Source organism: Aplysia californica, unplaced genomic scaffold, assembly GCF_000002075.1.
Source record: "Aplysia californica isolate F4 #8 unplaced genomic scaffold, AplCal3.0 scaffold00021, whole genome shotgun sequence".
In the NCBI taxonomy this organism is placed as follows: Eukaryota; Metazoa; Mollusca; class Gastropoda; order Aplysiida; family Aplysiidae; genus Aplysia; species Aplysia californica.
The window spans coordinates 772,624-797,744 of NW_004797291.1; the positions used below are offsets into that span (position 1 = coordinate 772,624).

General features: G+C 39.0%; 1 protein-coding gene across 1 annotated transcript in view; it reads right to left on the reverse strand.

Moving 5' to 3' along the window:
- The window catches only part of LOC101852074 (bifunctional glutamate/proline--tRNA ligase), a gene marked incomplete in the record, with an annotated part of 55,644 nt that extends 31,027 nt beyond the window's left edge, over positions 1-24,617 (reverse strand). The window contains 22 exon segments of the mRNA XM_013087469.2: positions 1,354-1,568; positions 5,272-5,463; positions 6,480-6,635; positions 7,622-7,730; positions 8,419-8,531; positions 8,841-8,993; positions 9,434-9,488; positions 10,078-10,214; positions 10,629-10,739; positions 11,362-11,421; positions 13,382-13,466; positions 13,712-13,820; positions 14,288-14,412; positions 14,721-14,892; positions 15,290-15,482; positions 17,535-17,661; positions 17,863-17,948; positions 18,546-18,706; positions 19,077-19,233; positions 19,801-19,900; positions 20,490-20,577; positions 24,406-24,617. Of these exon segments, the coding sequence (XP_012942923.1) occupies positions 1,354-1,568; positions 5,272-5,463; positions 6,480-6,635; positions 7,622-7,730; positions 8,419-8,531; positions 8,841-8,993; positions 9,434-9,488; positions 10,078-10,214; positions 10,629-10,739; positions 11,362-11,421; positions 13,382-13,466; positions 13,712-13,820; positions 14,288-14,412; positions 14,721-14,892; positions 15,290-15,482; positions 17,535-17,661; positions 17,863-17,948; positions 18,546-18,706; positions 19,077-19,233; positions 19,801-19,900; positions 20,490-20,577; positions 24,406-24,448 (2,747 nt within the window).
- Between the last annotated feature and the right edge of the window lie 504 nt (positions 24,618-25,121).

Below are 25,121 nucleotides of genomic sequence, written 5' to 3' on the forward strand. Positions count from 1 at the left end.
CTCCAATTTGCCCCATGTATGAAATTGCTTAAACCCTTTCGTTGCCAGGGGGTATGCATTCCTATTGTCAGTACTGATTTTCAGCTAAGCTAGTTACCGAGGACAACTCTGTCGTCGTAAGAGAAAACAACGAATGGTCCTGCCCATGTAGCGAGGCAAATTTTTTTAGGAGAGGCAAAAACTGTTTTCACTTTATAAGTCTTCTATTTTTCACTCTTTTAAGCTGTAATTCACCAGATATCTGATTGGGGTGTTCATAAAGCAGTTTCTAAAGTTTTAATGGTTTAGGTTAAAAAGTAGCAAAGTTATACGACATTCGTCGTTCTCCCTTACATTGCGCACCCACAGGTAAGCCTTGCGATGTACGCGAAAACGACGAATGGTACGGTTCGTCGTTCTCCTTTACACTCGTGAACGTTTATGAGCGTAGGCGATCGTCAGTTGTGACGTATTATTGACAGTAATGACTGTGTACTGGTTGCTAAAAATAAAAATAAGACGTATACAAACTAATTATTATACGTATAAAGTATAATAAAGTTAGGTGTTTGTTATATCCGAATTGTAACTCGGTAAACGTCCTTCGTTTCCCTTCCTCGCTCGGTTAAATACTACAGTCCGTGCACAAATCAGATGTGCACACATTTTCAACAGCTTGATTTAAAACTGTCTCATTCGGAACCAAAGTTTGTTCTCCGTGGTATCTCCTTATTGTATTCTCTTCAGAAGCGAGTTTTAATTTTATTTTCGGTAATTGCAAAATTTTCCCAGCACGACCAAAGGGATCAACAATGTTGCAATGTCAATAATACGATCAGATCATTGAAAAGTCAAACTTTCACGTAAGAAATGTAACAATCTGACAAGACTGTATCACAAATGCTTTCAGGAGAGGTAATGTGACGCTTTGCATTTAATAAAGGATTCAGTTAATCGGATCGGAAAACATACCACAAAGTAGAGATCGACAACGACAGTTTGAATCTGCAAAACATTAGTTTACTCGATCGTAACGTCCATTAGGTCATAAAAAATTGTAAAGCAAGACTAAACTTCGCCACAATACGTCCACTTTTGAAGTTGAACAAAGAAATTTACTGTCATAACGCAGTATTATTAATTGCTTGGTAATTCTGTAATGATGTCGACCAGTGACATGAGCTAGACAAATTGCGACACTATAACCATCGCTAAACATCCAAACAGAAGAATTAAAGCCAGGTGATAAGTGTGACGTACATATAACATCATATAGGCAACCAGGAGCGGGAAATTTTAAAAACTTCCGTGACATCCATAAAGCCTAAAACCACACATTTTCGTGATGTAGAAGAAATTACCTTGTCAGCCTTAGCGCTCTTTAGCTCTCTCACTTTGTTCCCCTGAGCAACTATCTTGGCATCCAACTCTGCAGCGGCAGAACCTGCCTGCTTCCCAGCTGGTGCTGTGGCTGCCTGAGCCGGTGCGACCTCCGAAAAGGTCATGCCAGGTTTCCAGTCCTTGCCACTCGCGGTTTTGAATTCAGCTTTCAGACTCAAGAGCTTTTTCACTTCTGCCTCAATACTAGCCTGCCAGACAAAAGAAAGAGGAAAAGCAACATGAAATATAGTGAAAAAAGTGAGCTCGAGATATCAACAACACAACACAACCCCCCCCCCCCCGATTTGCCCCATGTATGAAATTGCTTAACCCTTTCGTTGCCAGCGGATATGCATCCCTACAGTCAGTACTGATTTTCAGCTAAGCTCATGACCCAGGACAACTGTCTCATGTCTCACTGTTAATGGACTCGCACCCTTGATCTAGCCACGTGTGATATAGTTCATGCTCCGGGTCTTTGATTGTGTCACTTTTTTAACTTTCCTCACTCCCTATATACCCCATCTTACTAATTATTTTGAATAATTCCCAAAAGACAAAAAGTGAAATTTTCTGCATTTTAAAGTCATTTAGGTGATTACGTTTTGTGAGAGCATAAGGCCACCCCAAGACTATATCTGTGTTTATCAATCACTTGCAAACCAAGAAGTAAAGTAATACAGTCGAACCTGTGTAAGACGGCCACCCATTGTCAAGGAGAAAAATGGCCGTATAAGACAGGTGGCCGTCTTAGGCAGGACTGATCAAGATGAAGAAAACAAACCATTCCTTTCTGAGGTCCCAACAAAAGGTAGTCGCATTGTTTTTATTGTTATTTTTGTTGTTGTTTTCGCTGTTTGTTTGTTTTTCTTTTGTTGCTGCTTTTGTGCAAGGGTGACAATAAAACGAAATGTTTCAGACAAGGAGGCCCGAGTGCTATGGTAAAACAAACACACCTGTCGCCACCACTTGAGAACAAGTGACGCTTCTGTCGCAAGTTCATGCTGACGTCCATTGTTACTTTGTTACAGACTGGGTAAACAGTGACCACTCATCTCACTTACAATTTGTGCGAGAGTTCTGGGCGGGACTTATGGGTTATGAGGGATCACACGCTTACCTCACCAGCAGCTGAAAATTGGTAGCTATTGGTCAACAGTGGGAGGGGCCAACGCAACACGAACGGTTGGAGGGACTACCTAACAACAACGACAGGTGATTGAATTATGACGGCTCGCCCACAACGCCAGGGGCCAATGCTGGATTTATGACAAAGCATAATGGAGTCACTAAGGTGGCCGTCTAAGACAGGTGTTATTGCTTAGTGTGATAGGGATTGTGTGTTAAAATATGGTGGCCGCGGCCGCGTTGGACAGGTGCCCGTTTTACACAGTTAAATTATATAGAAAAAACGCAAGGGGGGGAATGGAAAGTGGCCGTTTGTACAGGTGGCCGTCTTATAGAGGTGGCCATCGGGGCAGGTTTGACTGTACTAGCAAATCTGGTACTGAAATGCAAATTTTTGGTTCCAGATCACAAATCCATGTAGTGCTTGTGGCTAAACATCCAAACAGAAGAATTAGTATTAGAGCCAGGTGATTAGCGTGACGTACATGTAACATCATATAGGCAACCAGGAGCGGCAAATTTTGCACAAAGCTTAAAGTCACACATTTTCGTGACGTATGAGAAATTATCGTGTCAGCCATAGCCCTCTTCAACTCTCTCACTTTGTTCCCCTGAGCAGTGATCTTGGCATTCAACTTTGCTCAGGTTCACTGACCGGTCACGATGAAGAGCCTGACAAGCTGACAATCGGACGACACTTTTTTTTCTTTTTTCACAAGTGACAGCACAGATACAAAATTTTATTTATTTTTATAGCGACACAGCGTTTATAGTGGATGACCTGCATGTCACAAATGTTGCGTTCAGTCTATCACCGGCCAAGTTCTAGGTGGTAACGAAATCGAAAGTAATAAGTAATCTTGATATTCCCGATCGAGCCACGGTGTCACACACTTCCGCATGCCGCCATAGCCGCTTGTTCGCGTAACGCGTACTGTCGAACTGGGAAAAGCTGAACGAATACCACAATCGCGACCGGTAAAAATTAACTTACTGACCATATCGGAATTTGTTTTCAAATATTCCAGAACTTTATATATTTTCCAGGGTCTTCCCGCCTTTTTCCTGGGGTAATTTACAGATTTCCTCAAATTCCCGGGTCTCAGCGATTTTTATCAAATGCCTGTCATGTCGCGGGCTATGGAAGACTTGCCCGGCCGGTGAAGGCGGAGGGAGGCCCACGGATGAGTACAAGTAGCGGAAATTCCGGAAGGAGCCTGAAAACTTTAACTCCTGGGTGCAATGGGTTAAGAAGAAGCGATCCTGTAATTCTCTGGTCGACTGGGCATGGTCTTTCAGGCTTTTTACATGCTCTGACTATCCCAGAAGTGGCCTGGGATCAGTTGCGAATGACGACAGGGATAACTTGTATTCACACAAGTCAGTCTAGATGTGTTAGCCTTTTAATACGGAACGCAACTGCATTTACCTTAAAAATTAATATTACAGAGGTTATCGGCCACACTCCTTTCACTGTTTTGAAAATATGATAGCATAGACATAGGGTAACAAACACACTAACAAAGTCATCACTTAGAAGCGGCCCCATGTGATTTTTTGGCATACTTTTATTAAATGAAAAAAAAACAACATGAAATAGAGTGGACATAGTGAGCCTGTGATATCAACAACACAAAAGAACCCCATGATTTCACCTAAAATATATGAAATTACTTAATTATTTTTTAAAAAGATTCCTATGGTGTAAAAGTTTTCGGCAAATAAAGAAAAATCAACTACAAGTAAGTCCTCTCTATTAGGGCTGGGTCACGAGCGCGAGAACGGAACTGAATCGTCACTCTTTCCTGCGGAACGCGGTTCACGATTCACTTCAGCGGAACGCGGAACAGTATCGCCAAACGATTCCCGATTCACTCCCCTGTCGCTGTCACCACCTTGTGGCTTGTTTAACCTACTGCTGAGTCGAGTCACGAGCGCAAGAACGGAACGGAACACTTAGTATAGCTCCCCTTATTTTACAAAAGATGGTATAGTCCAACCCCCCTATTAAAACAAAATGAACGGGGTCCAACCAATAGACAGAAGGAATTTTATGGAGCCATTGTTTTAGCGAATGGTGGGGTTTGGGGGGGGGATTTATGGGGGTCACTAATTGAGGTCAGTTGATAGAGCAGCGCAATAAAGGGTGTGGGGCGGAGAGGATGGCGGAACATCAAGAGTGGGACTCGCGCTCGCCTTGTGGCGTAGTTATAATACTGTTCCGTTGACATGACACTGTTCCGTTTCAGTCAGTGTTCCACCACAGTTCCGCGAGCGCTCGCGTACTCGCGATTCTTTGAAGCCGACTGAATCGCGAATCGTCACTCTCAAATTTGACGAGCAGGATCCAGCCCTACTCTCTATACCATTACTTTTTATCACTTTCATAAGTTACATTATGACCTACATACAAAAAGACGGTGGACATATAAAGAAAAAGAGTGCGTGGACTACGTTTCTCTCCAGTATCTACTTTTCAGAAGTTTCACAAGCAGAGATTCTTTAAAAGATATGCAAGATACCATCTAAGGAGAACAGAAACTAAATTATACTTACACAGAACCACTTGAAACCTTTCTCAACACAAACACCCATTCTGCAGCATGATAGAAATGTAGCCTACCTCACTGACCTATACCCATTTCCTTCTTTTCTTTCATTTTGTTAGAATAAAGAGAAGTACAGAACTCTGATGTCTCCCCCCACTACCACCAAAACAAAACCTCTCAAACAATAAGAATAAATCTATCACAGAGATCTCCCAACCATAGGCTTTTTCTTTACCTTGTCAGCCTTTTCCGACTTCAGGTCACGGATCTTGTTTCCCTGTGTGGTGATGGCGTCGTTCAGTTCCTTCACTTTCTTTCCATCACCACCAGCACCAGACATTATGTCGGGTTTCCAGTCCTTGCCAGTCTTGGCCTTGAAGTCAGCCTTGAGGGCAAGAAGTACCTTGACAGCAGAATCAACCTGGTCCTGAGGAAATTCATACAAATTTTGTAAGTTTTGAAAAATCTGATTTATAAGTTTCTGTAATAGTTTTAAGGCGCTTGCAACACAATTAGGTAATATCAAAGATTCTACATAACAAGAGGGGCCACTCCTCTCTTTGAGCCAATTAAAAAAGTGTCCTCAAAATTCGGTGGCGCCCTCTTCACAAATGCACACCCTTTGCGAACAGTTACCCTACTTGTGTTTAAAAAATCAAAGTGAAACTAACAAGTTTTTGAATAAATATAAATTTAAATTTCGGAAGAACGTTTTTTTAAAATGGTTACGCTGACATAAAACCTCTTCCGTAGGAATGGGTGACTGTTTTCTTCTTTTAATTTGACTTTAGAATGAAAGGCAAGATGTCATTAAAATGAAAAAAACCTAAAACTCCGCACTGAACGAACCCGAACAGCTGATGAACAGCAGTCGATCTGCGCACGCAAGGCGGTGCTATTCCTATTCTTCTTCTGGAGAAATGAAAGAGAGCTTCAAAACAGACTGCAGCGCCATCTGAAGCAAAGAGTGAACTTCCGGCGGACACTTTTTTGGCTGAGTGGCCCATCTTGTTATGTTCTATCTTTGGTAATATTAAGTGCTGAAGATTAGAGGTGTTTCTAGAGAGTAACATATAAAGAAAAGAAGGAGAGAAGATGACGAAAGATCTTTCAATAGGAAAGAAGGAGCAAATCACACCAGAGCATGTGCCAATCACCCACATAAAATCAGATGAACTTCAAAGGGAATGTTTTCTTCCACCACAACACCAACCATTTCTCACTAGGACATAAAGCCACCAAAAAAGTACAACCAGCTGAAAACACCATAGACTGAATACACACAACAGCAAAACAATTGAAACAGCCACAAAATTAGTTTCAAATTGACACCTTCATTATATAGCGTCTTCAAAAAGACACAGAAAGCTCCGATAGACAATAAAGCAGTCACACACACACACAACACACACACACACATATATACACACACAACACACACACCTTGTTAGCCTTATCAGCCTTGAGTTTCCTCACAACATCTCCCTGTGCCACAATCTGATTGTTGAGGTCAATGGCACCGGAGAAACTGGCTGAGGCAGGGGCTTGTTCCTCCTGGGGAGACTTCTCAGCTGCCTTGCCTTTCCTGCTTTGAGCAGCCTGCAGGAAGCACGGAAAATCATAATGGTAATTATTAACCCTTTTCCGATCAAGTTAATTCGCATGGAGTGATATCACCTGGCTTGAGTCAATTTTGAACTTTTTCAGCCAGAAATGGGTTTGCCAAACAAAACAACAACAAAAATTCATAATGCATTTATTTCTCAATCACTTAAAATTGCGTGTGGAAGGAATGTCTGTCGATGAATAGCAGACACTGGTTATCACAGTGATCGAATGAACAGAAAAATTAGACTGAGAAAAAAAAAAATGGGGTAAAAACAAACAGACCCCTATCATTAGTATTATAGGATGCATTACTTTAACTGGGGTATTCCTGTGCGCCAGCAGCCAGGGATGAATGGTGCATTTGATCAATCCCACTTTTCAGTGACATGTTAAGGTGAGTTGACACTGACATAAATTTGCCCAAACCGACTGCAAAAGTGCATGCAACAAAAACTTTTTTTTCAGGCACTAAGACCTTCTGTAAGAGATTCTCTCAAAAAACACGGTTCATCTCCTGAACTATAAATGGTCAATTTGCAATTGGTATTAGGAGTTATGTCTGAAGGTAAATAACTATGCCTTTACAAGACGAAGCAATGAAATGCAAAACGGCAAAAATCCCAACTCATACCATAAGGCAAAGATACACCTAAAACAAATTGGATAACTTGAATCAAAAGGTGATGGGAAAAGACCAGGACAATGTAAGTTTGTTGAGAGCATCTGGGCAGAGAAAGCGGTAAACCGTAATCACCAAGGTCTGTTTCAGACCTTGCACTAGAAGATGAAGAAGACTGATATGATGGGTCTGTACTTCTTCACTAATGTAAAAAGCAGAACGCTGAAATGAATCAATGCTGTTGTGCTTTTTATTTCACTTTAGCAAGGAGTCCAATCTTTTTTATCACTATGACAGAAGCATTCAGCACACCAATATTCCAGCGCTGACAAAGAATGTAAAGCAAAATGTGACAAACCTCTTTCTGGCTGGACTCCTTATGCTTGGATCCTCCTTTAGGCATTTCCTTCTGATGTCCATCAGGGATGTTGATCATAACACAGGGGCTGGCTCTGCCAGTGTGAGGACTGCAGGAAAACAACAAAGGCATTAACTACAAACGCACACACACACATACCAGGAAACAGGCATGAGTACAAACACACTTCCCATTAAAAACATCTTGGTTAATGTAATATTGCAGCGCTCTGAACTACTTTTGAGCAAGAAGTCTATTTTGGAATAGCAGAAGTTATAGGAAAGGAATTAAATTTTACATCATCTCTCAGAATGGCTGGGCAAAAAAAGCCATTAACACCAATTCCCCTCTTTCACCTTTGAATAAGTACGACATGCAAAAAAGCACGTATCTACTTTCAAAACCCACCTATTTCCACAGCAAGCAGAAGGGGGGAGGGGGGGGGGGGGTAGTAGAGAAATTTCCGCCATGAACACCAAGCTACAATGTGGGGCAGGAGGGTGATTTTTTTTTAAATAATTTTTTCGGGGGGGGGGGTGTAAGTAGTATGCAATGGAAGGATTCGCTCCCCGTCCGTCCGTCCGCCCGCTCAAATGCATAGGGTCTCTCCGTCCGCTCGCTCATTAAACAAACTGTTGTTTCTGTCCGATGGGTAGCGAGTAGCGAGTAATGAACTACTCTTCACAAACGGACGACTCGTTACCCGTCCGCTCGTTTGCGGGTAGTGCCAGCGAGTAGTTCGTTACTCGCGGACGCTAATTTTGCGAGCCCGACCCAACTCTACCTCAACGACTTACCTGACTGGAACATAAGGCTGGTCACAGATGTAGTACCCTCTTCTCTGCAGCTGCACAATGTCACCTTTCTTCAAATCAGCAAGGCAAGGATCACCAAGCATCACCTCTTCAGCCTACAACAAAGTGAAAATTTAAGGGTTGTTTTAAGCTTCTCTTCTCAATCATTTTTTAAAACTATTATCTGAAGTACAAGGATCGTAAAAAAGTATGACAAAACACTGCATTTGTTATAAACATTATTCCTGCATCAGAACAAGATTTTCAAAAAGACAGTCACGGCCATCACATTTATCGAAGACTGTGATTTTTTAAAGTCACGGCCATCACATTTATCAAAGATTGTGATTTTTTAAAGAAAAACTATGAAGCATAACAGCTGATAGAAGAATAATCTGCAGTTACTTTTCTAGTGCGTTCCTTACCTTAGAGTCCATGTTGATGTACTGTTTGAAATCCTCATCCTTGGCCAGAACTCCCTTCGAAATGATGTGATCATACTGAAGGCACACCGTTGGGATGAATGGCCCTTTCTCCGCCTCCGCTAACCATGTGATCTTTTGAGTTTTCTTATAATCCTAATGTTTAAAAAAGAATAAATAAGTAAACTTCAAAGAAAAGAATGAAAGTAATTTTTTACTAACTATTCAGCAGTTTTAAATCAAGTTTAGTACAAAATCTGATTCCTCATTAGCATGAGGAAGTTATGAATACCATTCTTATAGTTTTAAGGACAAAGGGAAAAAAAATTAAAACCACATATTCTAATAGCAACTAGTGCCTGCATTGGAGTGCAAGTCACAGACTAGTGTACTGCCAACTGAGGAATAAGAATAATCAGTGATTGACTACAAAAAAACAGGATAAAAACTGGTCTTCTTCTAAATAATATGTTACATAATTCAACTTCAAGCAAATCAAGCAAATGAAAATAGAAAAGAAAAAAAAATGGTCCACAGCCACTGGAATTTTTTTTTAATTAGCAAAACAAAACAATGAATTTAAAAAATCAATTTACCGTGTTCTCGAGATTCAACTCAGCATCGATGGAGGAGATTTTGCCACTTGAATCCCTGCAGCAAATACAAGAAAACAGAATTACTGAATGCTAAAACCAAACACCACTACGACATTAATCTTCTGTCTGAATCTCTCAGTTCCAGTAAAAATCAGTTTGTGGCATGAAAGAGAGTGTACCAAAGTTGGCATTGTGCAAAAAATTGAGGGGTTTTTATAACAAAAAAGTCAGACCCCTTTTCTCAGAAAAAAAATGCTTCTTTACACACTGAGATCTCCACATGCTTAAATAAAATAAAATTGTCATATTTAAGATTCATACCACACTCAAAACGGGAAACAGTTTATCCTACTTCTTCTAGTAAGATACAACTAATGTAGTTCACTCAGAAAATTGCCAAAGAGAAACCAATATACTAGCAAAAACCCATGACTGCCAGAGCAACAATTTCCTTTGACAGGAAAAGTATGTATTTGTATCCAAAACAATAAGTGATGTGCATTACCAATATCTTGTTAATCATTAAGAAAAGAGTAAAACTCAATCTCAGGGACATGAGTGCAAGAATCTTTTGAAATAAAGAAAGGTAATTGAAATGTATAGCTATCATTTTGTACCATCGACAAATAAATGTTATTCCTCACTTGTTTATTTTCTTGATCACAATATTGCCCCAGTTGATGAACGTGACAACCTCTCCCTCTTTCATCACCAGTGCGTCAGCCCCATCAATGAAGATTCTGGGTCCATACCACACTTTTTTGTTTCCAATGTCTGCATTCTGTTCAAAGATGGTTCACAATCACTATCAAAACAAAGGCACAAACAAGAAGCAATGGTAACCTTGAAGAGCATAACTAACATACAGTGCAAAAATACATACAAGTCTGCCATGTTAAATCTAAATCACTGAAGAAAAGAAAGTTCTAATGGGAACATCATAACAGCTAACAACACACAAAAAGAAATAAGTAGCCTACCTAAACGACAAGAAATCAAAGGCATACCTACTTGCCTAGCATTCTTTCTAAATAAACTTGCAGAAAATAATGAGAAGAGTCACTATCAAAACTTTATACCAAATACAAAGCCAATTCATAAAAACCAATTTCAAACGATCTTTGTGTGTACAGTGAACTAATTTTTAAAAACTAATACGGTAACTATTCATCTACAAGGGTTGCAAACTTCTTACCTTTGGATGTTTGGCCACATCCTTTGACTCCACTTTTGCTCCAGCAATGTTCACCTGGACAACATCAGCCTCCAAAAGAGCAGTGAACCGAGGAACCACAGGATCAATCACCTAAAATGATGAAAAAGGAGAATATCTTTTGATGGACTAGAAGTAGAGGAAAACTATAGCCCCCTCTCCAGCCCAGTTCAAATTGCTTGATATAGAGCACAACACCTAAAGCCGTCATGAGGGTCACAACAGAGTTGCAGTTGTATTTTACAGGAACAGAAAACAGTTGGTTGTGATCATTGTGATGCATGAACACATTAGAAATTATTCTGTACTTTCTACCGGACAATCCATTCTTCTGCTGAAACAATGACATACACAAAACAAAAAAATCAAAACCAAACAAACAAATACACACTCACAAAGTATTGACATCTCTCAAATCATCAACACAAGTTTTGTTTTGTGTGTCATCCAGCATCTAGCTAACATATGCACTTCCCGCACACACAAATATAGTATAGCCATCAAAATTAGCTTCCAAGAGTCAAAAGTTTACATGTATCTGCAAAGCATGTTGGCGATCAAGCATGGAAATGTGGCTTTCCGTAAATCCTTGTCTGAGATCATAGAGGACATCAATGTTATGCTCATGACTAATGCAGGAAGTCATATGCACATCAAATAGAAATCATAATGGAGGACAATTTCATTTTTTTAATTACGTAGAAAGAATTAATACCTTCTTGTTGTAAGCCCAAATCTTGTCCCATTCCATCATATTCACAGATCGAGAGGAACCCTGAAGGGAAAAATGTACATGTACCATAAGATACAGCTTATCACACAATTGTGGGATAATGAATTAACTCATTCGCTACGTATTATTTTCGGCTTGTGGACAAATTTTTTTTCGGGAGGTCGAATGAGATGACTAGTGCGCAGTAAAAAGGTCCTTTCGGGCCACAAATTCAAATAAATATCAAAGTATTATATACCAATATTTTCAGTATGGTTTGTAGAATACATATGTAATGTTTATTTATGTATTTTTCAACTTTGGTTCCTGTAAGAGACGATTATGCAACACAATTTTGATAGGATGCGGATAAAATTTGTAAAAAAAAAAATCTTTGGTGAAACTAAAAAAATATGTTTGCACCTAGTCAAATGATACATCAAAATAACCATAAATGAATGTAGAATTGGAAAATATTGAAAAGTTTGCAGTTATTTACCTACATTCCGTAATATTTGTACATTTTGAACATAAAAATTTTTTTTTCAATCTTGAGAAACGATCACAAACAGAAAAAAACCCACTCGTATCTTTTATGGAATTATTCAGAATTGCATTTGCAATAAACCCAAACATGTCTTGAGTGGCACTTTTTGTGTAGTTTCATTTAAAAAAGTAGTGATTTTGGGTAGAAAAAAATATTTTGACAATTTAGATCTAGACCTAGATCTAGCACTCAAAAATATTGATTTCTCAATAACAGAGTAATAATAATAATGAGTCCAATCGTATCAATATTATAAAAAAGAGTCCTCCATTTCATTAGTGAGCAAAATAATGATAGATTTTGTTGTGTAAAATAGCTAAGACTGGTGTCCGGGCTATAATTTTGGCATTGCGATAAAACAAAGTCGAATAACTACGAAATCGCTTTTCAAAGCTGAATCTAAATTTCCGATTTTCAGTGGAAATGCTTGACCCGGAAGTCAACATTATATTATGACCTTTATTTTAACATGGATATGTGGATTGGAATAGAATCTAAGCTAAAATTGAAAATCGGTTCTCGAGCCGCCGGGGGCGGCTTAGCATACTGACGGCACTTTAGCCGCGCCGTCCCCCACGGCTCGGCCTAGCAAATGAGTTAATTGAACCAAACAAGTCAATCTTCAGTTAAAAACCCAGTCAATTTTGCATTAAAAAAGAAAATTAAAGTTTCAGTACTCAAAAGTTGAGCAAGCCCATGCTGTAAATTATACACAAGTTGTTTTTTTAACCACTTCGCTGCCACGGGATGTGCCTTCTTACTGTCAGCACCGATTTTCAGCTAAGCTCATTAGCTAGGACAGCAGTATCACGTCTCAGGGTTAGGAGACTCAGTCTACATCGAGCCCATTTGTGACATACTTCAGACCCTGAGTTTTCAATTTCTCATTCTCTATATTTCCCATCTTACACATAACTCTGAAGAACTTGCAAAAAGTTAAAAAGTGAAATTTTTTGCCCTCTTCATGTCATTTTGGGGTTTACATTTTGCAAGAGCCTGTGATCGTCCTCAATGCTAGATCTATGTTTATCAATCGTATGCAAGCCTAGTAGTAAAGTAATACTTGCAAATTTGGTACCAATATGCCCATTTTTTATTCCTGAATACGAATCCACACTGTGTTTGTTGCTTAATCTCTGTACAGAAGAATTAGAGCCAATGATAAGCACAATATACATATAATGTCACACAGGTAACCAGGAACAGCAAATTTTGCCCAATTCTTTGATGTACATGGTACGGTACAAAGCTAAAAATGATGCTTTTTCCTGACGTACCAGGTAAGTTATAAGGCAACGAAGGGGTTAAATGTATTTTTAAAAGGCAAAATGGAACTAAGAACATGGATTATTCATAACTTGTCAAACACAAACTATACGCTTCACTATACTTATCATTCAGAAGGTAAAGACACTAAAATTCTCCACTTAAGATGCCTCAAAGACATAAGACTATTTCATAAAACTGTTTTATTACCTGTGTGATAATGAACTGCTTCAGACCTTCCACAGTCATTCCTCTTCTCAAAACTCCACGTACAGTGGGGAACCTGGGGTCATCCCTGTAAATGAAAGCAACACTTAAAATGAGAAATAGGTGACAACTATCTTTGACATTAGCAGGGGGAGGACAAGGAAAAGTTGAACAAAGACGGGGAGGAGGAGAAAGAGGAAAGACAAGCAAAAGAAGAAGAAGATGAGTCAAAATTGTAAGCAAAATCATAAGTCTCCAGCACAATTGAATTTTGAGCTAAAATAGCAGGAAAAGATTAAATCCTCACACTAGTTTAACTTATACGTTACGTACCATCCCTCAACAAGGCCCTCAGCAACAAACCATGTCAGCTTTCGTTTCGACATCACAGTGTTCTGCAAGTTGAGCCGACTGTACTCATAGATATGTGGCTTGCGCAAACCTGTAGATGAAAATGCAGGAAGGAGAACATAATCATAATTGTATTTATGTATTTTCAAAAGCCACCCAAGTCATCACGGCTACACTAAAAAATCAACAAAAAACCCTCGTTCAACATTCAGAGAAGTCTGGGGTGACACCTGTTCCCTACATTCTGACTTGTTCTGCTGACTTCATGTTGAAAGTAATGGTACATCCCAAAGAGAAATTTGACTACAGAAAAGGACAACATCAACTTATATAAGAGCAGTAAATGTCATCCAAATTATGTCAGACAAATCAGATTCTTTTCCGTTATTGCTTCTATTCAAACTTACTGATTTAAAAAGAAAAAATAAGTCAAACAAAAGACAGTTGGGCAGAACAATCACCGGAAATTCAATATTGTTTTTTTCCCCTTTGATTTCATGACAAAAGTGTTAAAAAAGTAAATAAATAAAAACAGGAGAAATAAATGTCATTTCTCACCAAGAGCTTCCAGGAACCAGAAATACTGGTCATCTCTGTCGTGGTACTCTGTGGTACGCAGAGCATGAGTGACACCCTCTACACTGTCCACTATGGGGCAGGCAAAATCGTAGGTTGGGTAAACCCTGGAAGAAATTAAATCACCATTATTCTCCTATCAAGAGTTCTTATTTACTTTTGTTACATAACAGAGAAAGACGTTCGCTATATGGTTCTAGAGAGGGAGGGAAAGAGAAGGTGAGGGAGAGGGAGAGGAAAAGGGAGAGGATAAAGGAGAGGGTAAGGGCGAGGGAGAGGGCAAGGAAGAGAGAGAGGGAGAGGAGTGGGAGAAAGAGAGAGGGGGGGAAAGAGGGGGAGGGCAGCAGTATTTTCACAAAATCTGTGAACTTTTATCTCTTCCACAAAACATAAATTCACGGTTTCCAATTCTTACTTGTACTTGGTGCCAGTCCTGACATGGGACTCATTCTTGCAGCGATACATCGTTGGGTCCCTCATACAGCCATTGTCAGACTGCATGTTCAGCTTGGCTCTCACACAACACTTCTGGCCTTGCTCAGTTCCCTTCTTCATCTGCTCCCACATTGCAAGATTTTTGGCAACATCTGAAATCATTAGAGATAAAGTGAAAATTACTTGGAAGCAAGAAAATAATTATACACCATACATTTAATAAATTTGTGTAAAATCTAACAGAACAAAATGTCCTGCCCATATTCTTTGGAGGTTTCCAATTATGGGAGAAAAAGTCACATTAACTGTGAGTAACATGGGTATCCTAACCATTACTAGATGGAGGGAATGATTGAGAAGAGACAGAGATGTGTCTAAAAGCAAATGAGTACATCGCAATTTGCAGAAATGTAAATGATAGTAGATTTCTATACTATGTTGGCATCCTCCAACAAAAATAAGTTTATTACAACAACAAAAATAGACATTGCATTTGCATTTTTTTCTCAGAGAAAAGAGGAATTTTCTTTCCAAACAGCAGATACCTACCATTACTTCTGTTTTTAGACTCCGCCCTCTCCTCCCTCTCTTTCTTCATGACCTCTGGCTCGGTGTCATCAACATAAGCTGTTCCATCACGCAACATGTGCTCACAGAAGCCCAAAAGAGAGTCAAAATGATCAGAGGTATGGCTGAACCTGTCATAGCTGACGCCCAGCATCTCCAAATCTTTCAAGATCACCTGTGATTGTAAAGAGACAATTTAAAAAAACAAATCAACATACAGAGAAGGACATTAACTCCATCGGGACGCATCGGCTTGAGCTCCGCTGGAGACACATCGGACGTATACGTCCGATAGCATTTCTCAACCATTGTATCCGCACAAATGAAGGTATTCCAGGGAACAAACTTTTGGTTGACATTGCTACGCCATATTTTATTCTGTATTTATTTAGTTTTGACCATATAGCATCGTTTTTTGTAATTTTCTGTGGCGATTTCTGAAGGCAGTCGGGGCGACAAAGAACATGGATCTTTGAGGAGTACCATACAAAGAATGACTATTCAGAAAGACAAACTATTTCTTCACAGTATTTCGACTGTAAATTGTGTCAGGATTGTTTTCAGCTGCGTTATAGTTGTGTTGTAACTTTATCTTGTTTGTTTCTTCATTTCTTCACTGTCAACTGAGCGGAAAAAATAATCTTTTTAATGTCTCATACACCATTTTCGTACGGGTCCTGGCAAGTTTAGGAATATATCCAGGCAAATTGGGTTATATCTAAGGAAAAGTTCAAATGTTGAACGTGTAGATAGTGAAAGCAGACTTTAAAAATATCAAAAGGGGAAAAAATGGCAGTCTTTCAAAGTTGACCCAAAATCGCACGTCTCCCGGTGCAAATTCGGTCCAAAACCTGCGTTCCAAATGAGTTAACACTAGAATTGCCATGAACAGATGGCGGAAAAATAAGAGACAGAGATAAATGCAACAGAGGGGCAGTGTTCAAAATCTGCATATATCAGAACAAGAACAGTTTAGAAAACTTCATTTAATTATTGGATAGAAACTATTCTATTGATCAAAGAAGTATAAAACATTAGCTTTCAAGACATCTCATAAAAAAGGGTGAAAAGCAATCACTGGCATTTGAGAATATTCTTACAATGCTGTATTCAAACATATAACATAGCTGCCACTCAGGAATTTCAAAAAAGGAGGAAATTCATGCGACGGCGTACGCACGCTCTCCGAAGGCCGGAGTAAAACCAGTGAGATCCAGAGGCAATATATTGGAAAATTTAGCCTATGGTTTAGGACAGGAAAACTGTCACATTTGTTAACCATAGGCTACTGAATTAAAATGTATTTGAAAAACAAAAAACAAACAAAAATAAAAGGCACTAAGTTGGCTAACAAGCATTTGACACAGTTTGATTACTAAAAATCCAGTGTTTGATGCCAGCTGGTGTCCCATAAAAAGATTTCTAACACTTTAAACTTGCACATCAATGAAGAGCAGTATTGGATCAAGGAGACAACACCTTTGCCGCTGTACTGAGCTATTTCGGCACTCCTGTACAATTGCGGTCCCGTTTGCTCTTAGTGCCCCTGTAGTGTGTTTCTGATTTAGATTCTAGATCAAAACTGAATTAAAATTATAGCCTAGGATATCTAATCTAGAATCTAGATATCTAAATATGTGTAGATCTAGATTATATCTAGAGATAGATTATCTAAGCTATCTAGGTCTAGATTACATTCACTTCCACAGCCACAATAGCCGTAATGCAAACAAACAGGACCATAATTGTACAGGAGGAGTGCCGCGATGTCTTTATCGGACCAAACGCAAAGTGCAGCAAGCGGCTTGTTCAATTTTCTAATTAACCTTTCAAGTCGCACACCGGCTGCTTCTTTCTCATTCCAGCTCCTTTAATTTTTGCATTCTGCATCAATTTCTCTCGAATTTCCGCCGTTTTCAATGACCACTCGGCGCGCCAAGTGTCGCTCCACAATAAACAATGTGAAAGTGAAACTAGCGCTAAGCCTAGGCACAGAAAAACCGAAGTAGAAAGCTACGGGCGGACATGCGCAAGCTGCGTTTTCGTCTCTCTCCCTGTACGCTGTTTTCCGCGGGTGAAAAAAAAAAGTATCGCAATTTGCGACCGAGAGCGGTCCAGCGGAGGAAGGAGGAAAGTAGCGGGAAAAGGTAGATGAAGCGGAGTTTCCGCTATTTAGCAGGAAAGTGGCAGCTATGATATTATTGCTGTGAGTATGTTTTCAATGCACCTTCTCAAACTCTGCATTTTCCTTGGCAGGATTTGTATCATCAAAACGCATAATGAGGGTTCCCTTGAAAGTGTCTCGGTAGTACTGGTTCAGAAGTGCAGCCTTGGCATGACCGACGTGCAAGTACCTGCAAGAACAATAAAAGAGTGACTTTTGAAGAATTTAAGCAGACCTTAAAAATCTATATTAAATTCAAGACACAATGTTAGTCTAAACAAAAATTAATTACCTTCAAACTCTTCAATTTTTATTATACTGTTTTAACTTGACTGTCCATTATGAAAAATAGTCAAGTATCTTGATATAAATAAACTGTAAAAATACTGACCCACTGGCTTCGGGAGGAAAGCGCACAACAACTTTCCCTATCTCTGCACCAGGCAACTCCACAAACTTTCCTTCATCCTTCTTGATCTGAAACAAGACCCATCTCATCAAATTAGGCCATGGAAAGATTTCATGGGGGGGGGGGGGGGGGGGAGAGAATAAGATTAGTAAAGGCAGAAAAGTACAAAAACCAGAGCACAGTACAGAGCAGAGATAGATGCTTAATTCATGTCTTTGTGATTATACAATCTTTTGTTATCCTAGGAATGATATTAAAATGTAAACTGAGTTGCACTCTTCAACAAGACAACATAAAAAAAGACTTATTTTACCCTAAACAAGCTAGGAATAGAAAGAATTTTGTGATAAAGAAGTAAAATAAAATTCGGATTTCAGAAAACACTGTTAAGTTAAAAATGTCATCTCACTAGAAATACCGTTAAAACTTCACTTACTTTTACTTACTTTACTATCTAATCAGGTTCAATCAAGCCCTTTAACCAGTTGCTGTTAAAACCAACAGAAAACTTTTACACTTCTTCAAGAGTTATGGACAATACTATTCAAAAGTAAGGCTTCATTCTTTCAATCAATTAAATAAATTAATCTGAAGACCGAAGTGTAGAAAAGAAGTGAACACCAGTTATCAATGCTTAAATACCAAGGTCAAATTCAAATACTCACATTGGGCTCAGCTGTCCTGCCCTTCTTCTCTTTCACTGCTGCTCCAGGAAACTTAGCAGCCACGTCCCCAAAGATTTTCTGAGAAGTCAAATGAGAATAAAAACGAAGCACATTGGCAGGAGCATCACCTGCAGCCTTAGATGACTGCCACTGGCTGTTTTCTGTGGAATTGAAAAACAAGCAAACTTTAAAACTCATTCAGATTTACACTCTTTTCAATAGCATAGCAGTTGAAAATAATAAACTTTTGGTACACATTAGTCGTGATAAACAGAACTATGATTAAAATTTCTCAGGCATATCAACATACTGACCTTCAAGCAGACTGCTCCAGCCAGCTCCCAACTACAGAAAGTCACCCAAACACTGTAACACTCTCGCAAAGAGCAAATAAAAGAAAACAGGACAAAAGTAACAGATACAAAAAAAATGGTTCAGGGAAAAGTGACCAACAATAAAACAAAAGCCAAGCTTTGTAAAAGATGAAAATAGCTAAAAATAAATCTAGAGGATAAGTCATTCATATCTTACGGTGTAATACTTCCCACACAGCAAAGTCAGCAAGAGTAAGTGACTGCCCAACCAGAAAAGTAGCTGGTCTTAGGACTTGATCCAGGTAAGTAACAGCATTCTTGTAATCAGTAGTGCTGGACAGCTGACCGTACGCAAAGTTGAGCCAGTGGTCCACCTAAACAATAAAAAGGGTACATCAGAACCATAGACATTACAGTTCTTCCACCATCTTCTTCGTTGGCCTTCCACTGTTACGGCAGAGGTGTAGATAACTGTACATTGTTTTTCCGATCAATCATTGAAACATCAAGTCAGCTAATCATAAACAAGGAACAAAAAGCCACATACATAAACTGCCATAGATCACTTCTACAAAAAGCAATTTCATTTGTTACAACACAAAGATCGCCATACATACATGATACATAAAAAGCCAGTCTCAATAAGAAGTGCCACAAGTTGTTCTCTTTCTTTTTCATCCTAACAGACTTTTGCATTATCTATAACACTCATTGACAAACCCTTTAGATGGAAGGCCATTAAAATAATTATCGGAAAACAGAGACAGAATGAGAGGCGCAGAAACCGCTTTCAAATAACTGTCAGCATATTTATAAGAATCTAATAAAAGGCGGCAAACCTAATTTTCAAAAATTAGAAGCACTGCTTTTTCTTTTTTCACATCTCATGATTATTTCATCTACATATGACATGATTGACAAGGGACACGTGCAACTGGTACCTCGGTCTTCTGAAGAGCATCTTGGCCGTACAGATTCAGGCTTGGATAAGAACGTCCCAGAAATCGCAAAATTGAAGCTGAGTTGAAAAAAGCCACCTCCCTGTAGAGTACACATCAATCATATCAGAGGCAGAACACTACAATAAAATCTAGAAAGTGAAGTCCTTGTCCTTACAATTTCCTTCACTCATTGGACATTAGATAGACATAACATTCTGACACATATTCCATAAAATTCAAATATTTCACAGATACATCTGGGGGCTTCAGTCGGTGAATGAGTTATGGGTTCAGACTAAAAAATAATGTAAAGCAAGTGTCTGTGACACAGCGTTCAGACGGGTGGTCACTGGGGTGTGTCCTGAACACGATAACCCAAGCTAAAAAAAAACAACAGGGGGCTGCGCAGTGGCAACCAGTAATGGCATGATTGTGAAATTGTTCTGCATTGATGTGATATTGTTCATTTTGGTATTCTACGTATACATATATATTAGTGCGTTTGATTGTTCATGTATGTGTAAGTTTACCATTGTGACCCAAACTTCCCTGCCGAGATCAATAAAGTATGATTTTGAAATTTAAAAAAAAAAATTTTTTTTTTATTTTGAGTGTATTGAGAGGCTTTTAGCATTTCCAACTTATGATTGCAAAGTTAACAGAAGAACTATTGATTATTGATTACTTACTTATTGACTTTCAGATTGTTAGCATCACCAAAGGTCCACTTGACTGTGAGTTTGTTGGAGGTCAAATACTCAGCAACTAAGACAGCAGCTGAACAAGAAAGCAAATTTTGTTTATCACAGAAAAAAACCAAGAGCACTTCAAAATAAAATCAGTCATCCTAAAGGAAAATTCTAAAAGTAAATGACCATTTGATATAACAGGTAACAATGACAAAAGTAGTTGTGGGTTGCCTTTGTCTTTGCTGTTGAATCATCCACCAAGGCAAAAAAGCTTGACAATAGCCAGAGTGTTCTTTTATTCAAATGACGATATATATCTCCTTTGCTTTATTAGCATGACAATGGCCTATGTTCTTAAATGAAAACATATTATTGAAGGAAACAAAGTGTACATATTTATCTCCCATTTCAATGAAATTTTGTATTGAGGATCACTACTACTGCAGACTTTCTTCTATATTTGTGAACAACATCAGTGAGAGTATGACTATGGTGTACTTGGAACAACACGATGTATTGTTCCTTTTTAAAAAGAAGAATTCTGTTGTAGATTTTCCATCTTTGTGCTCTACTTGGAACATTAAATTGAATTATATTGTCATGACAATGACACTTGCCAGTAAAATTTATTAAAGATAGTTTTAGTTTTAGTGTGTAGGAGGCTAAGTTAGTAGTTGTAAGGAGGCTAAAGCTGGGAATCCATAGGCACCGAAACTGAACGCCACTGGGCTAAAATGTGCGGTATTGCAAGTGTCAACTTCAATGTTTGAATCCACAGACATGGCACGGCAGGTTTGCCTTAATTTTAGTAAGATTTTACTGCTCTTGCAACTGCATAAGTTCATATGAGCGTCAAGAGGTGGACGTCAACAGAGAAGTCCAAATGGGGAATCAGGCTTACTCTGTTCACCTCTCTAGCCTCAACAGCATAAAGTCGGGTATTTATCTTTGTCAAGATAACAAAATATAACAACTGATAATAACAAATAAGAACTGATAACAAATAACAACTGATAAAACAAAAACACTTTGATTTTGATTCCAGCCTCAAAAATTAATTTTCATGTGGTCAACCAGGCCCCTATTTTACATGCAAAACTCCAAGGAATTACCAGAAGTAAAATATTCTTTAGCGATGACCGGAGTTGTGTCCCTTCTTTTTGTTTACATTAAAATCAAAAGTAAAATCGCAACAAACAATTTATCTGAAAAAAACGAAATCCTATCTCTTCATATCTTTTTTCTCACCAACATGCATATATATATATATATATATGACATATTAGACATCAAAATTTAATTGATTAATCGATTAAAAATATAAATTCCATGTATGATTGTAGAGTCTAGATCTGAAAAATCCTGTAGTTTCATTACTGGTACGTCCTGTTGTATGTAATCATGTCATCACCATTTGTTGTCCTGTCATACAGTTTTGTGTGACAATGAAAATATTATCATTATTAAAAAGTTGTATTGGATTGATCATCTTGCGTACAAGCACGTTTGTGTTGATATTTGTCGTTATTTTGTTACTATCAGTTGTTATTTGTTGATATTACATCAGTTATTTGTTGTTATCATTTGTTGTGTCAATGTAAACTACCTTGAAAACTAAGTATTTCAACTAAATTAGGACGTTTGTGTTATTATTTTGTTATTTGTTGTTATCTCGACAAAGATTATACCAAGGTAGACTACCTTAAAAACCAAGTAAAATCAACTAAATTGGGACATTTGTGTCCTTCTAAGATAAATACAGCACAAAGTCTTCTTCGACTATCAAGGTACCCCAGCAATAGCAGTTGACAAGAGAGTGAAAAACATACAAAAGAAGTAGAGGAAATGACGATAGCAAGGATGAGGAAAGAAAAAGGGGCAGTTCCTCTTATGTCGTTCCGGCAGTTTGAGCATGACATTGATAAATCAGCCATTTACAATTTTACTGTGCATAAGAACATGTTAATATCCCCCTTTTGGGAAAGGGAACGACCTAAAGACATCTTCAGTCAGGAGCACTGCCCTGGTGTATGGGGGGGGGGTTTGCACCTTTTTTCTTTGACCACCCTACCCCAGGTGAGAATAGCTATGACCCGCTATTCTCACCCCCACCCCGGTGTGAGCATGAGGCGAGCCTTAATGTTCTTAAAATTAGGCTAGATCTAGATATAATTGTGAGGACCCAAAGGTATCAACTGCGTTCTCTTAACATTTCATCCTTGCATAACCATAGAATTTTTTTTCACTGTTGTTTGCTGTTCAAGGTGTGAAATGGCCTTCACCCACCCCATTAAACTTGAAACTTATCTCAACAACTTATTAAAAAAAATTATTCTCAGTGCTGTTCTGTGTGTGTCTCTGTGCTATAGACTATAGATCTACTGTATGTTAGCACACTGAGGGGGGTGAGACTAGAGCCTAGACATAAAAGGCCATAGCTATTCTGACCCCTGGTGAGAATAACCACTTATTTTGTTTAGTTTCGATGCATAGAATCTAGCCACATCAAGCAGCATGGCACCTATTGAGGCAAAATAGTCTAGGTTTGTGAAACAAGAGAGCCCACAACGCAACGTGGCATTTTCACGGGAATATTTAGATCTTCTAGATCTAGGTGTCACATCCACATTTAGAATCTATCTCTGCGGCACCTCTGCAGCAGCGGCAAAATGACTTCTTGTGCCCGTTTTAAAAAGCGCTGAAGCCAGAACCGCAGAACTGCCGGTACCGTCCCGCTGCCGTTTCGTACTAATGGATTCAGACAATGAAATTTATGTTAGAACGATCTGTACTGTCCTGGTGCCGTTTCCGTACCTAACCTAAGGAACCCAGCTTTAGACTTTATTTTAGACACTTTAGTTGAACAGTAACAAGGCCACCTCTATTCTCACCCGGGGTGAGAATAGTGCAGGTGAGTCTTTTGACTATTCTCACCCGGTGCGCGTTCACCGTTATAGGAGCCTAGATCTAGGCCAACAAATTTTGCGTTCACCCTAAACCACAGAATTCTACACTGTGATAACAGAAAAATTGTAGAATTCTGTGCCGTGAACAAACGTTCCATTACAACTGTAGCCTACTAAAACTAAAACTAAAAGCGTACAATTTTGTCTGTGGGCAGTGGAGAGAGAGAGAGAGAAAGAGAGAGAGAGAGGAGTAGCGCGAGAACTTCCGGTCAAAACAAAATGGCGACCCGCGTAGTTCGGCTCGATTCGAAAAGTTAAATAGCCGTAGCATCTTTGTAGACAACCAAATTAATTTACTTTTGTGTTTTAACATCATTTTTCAACTTTGTTTTGGTCAATTTGATCGTCCACACCAATAGACAGTATTCAGTATTCAGAAAGAGACAGACAGAGAGAGAGGGGGGAGGAGTAGATCTTGCGAGAACTTCCGGGCAAAACAAAATGGCGACCCGCGTAGTTCGGCTCGATTCGAACAGTGAAATAGCCATAAACATCTTTGAAGACGATCAAATTAGCTTACTTTTGTGCTATAACGTAATTTTTTCTTGGCTTTTATCAATTTGATCATCCACACCGATAGACAGTATTCCAAAATGAGGAAAACCAGGTCTTGTTTCGCACGGGGTGAGAGGTAGATCGTTTTTCTATTCTCACCCCGGATGAGAATAGCCACTTCCCAGTAACAAACAGGCCCCCATCAAACACAATAAAGAAGAGGCCTAACCCTAACCCTAACCCAAACCCTACCCCTAGATCTACCCCTACCCCTAGTCCTCAATTCTGCTCTGTCTCATTGTGGTCGCTCGTTACGGAAGTCCTCCCCAGGCTAATTTACAGGACAGAGACAGGCTAGAAATCTAGATCTAGGCTAGAATCTCAGCAGTCTGAAAATCATTCGTATCATATGTGTATGGACGTAGATATCTAGATCTAGATCTATGTATACACACCCAGAGCTGGCTTGTCTTTGTTGATGGTGATACTTGTATCCATCTCTCAAAATGTTGTACACTCTAATTGTGCAATGATTTGTTTATATAGAGCTAATCTAGATCTAGGCCCTGTGCAAGCAGGTGTTGCAGACTATTTCGTGATGCCAGGAGTGAGGAAGGAGAAGGAATCGGGAAGGATTCACAGACACCGGAAGCAGGCTGTGGCACTCGATTTCTTGAGAGTTACTGTTCCTGATATTACCAAGGGGTGGTTTCAAAGTTTTATTACTATTACTCTTGTTTTCATCATTCCCTCATATCACAGAGCATTCTATACTTATTCTTATCAATGTACAGGTTTTTTCCGATTTCAATACGTTTCTTTTTACTTTAAATATTCTACTATTTTTTCAAAAGGATCTTCCACCGGTAATAATAGTAGGCCTTATTTTAACAAGTTTGGCGTCCTTTTTTGTTTATTTGTTAGTACAGGTACCTTAATAATTGTCGTTTATTTACCCTTGTTTCGTTTGTTTTGATTGCTTGTTTGTTTGTACGTTTGTTCTGATTAGTTTTGTTTTTGGGTGTCTGTCTGGGTTTTTTTCTTGGGGTGGGTGGGGGGAGGGGTATGAGACAGAAGAACATGTACCAGGGAACGAAAGAGATAACCCCGTATCATCATGACAAACGAGCCGCTCGAGGTGTTTGCGGTTATGGTTATTGTACTTCGGCGG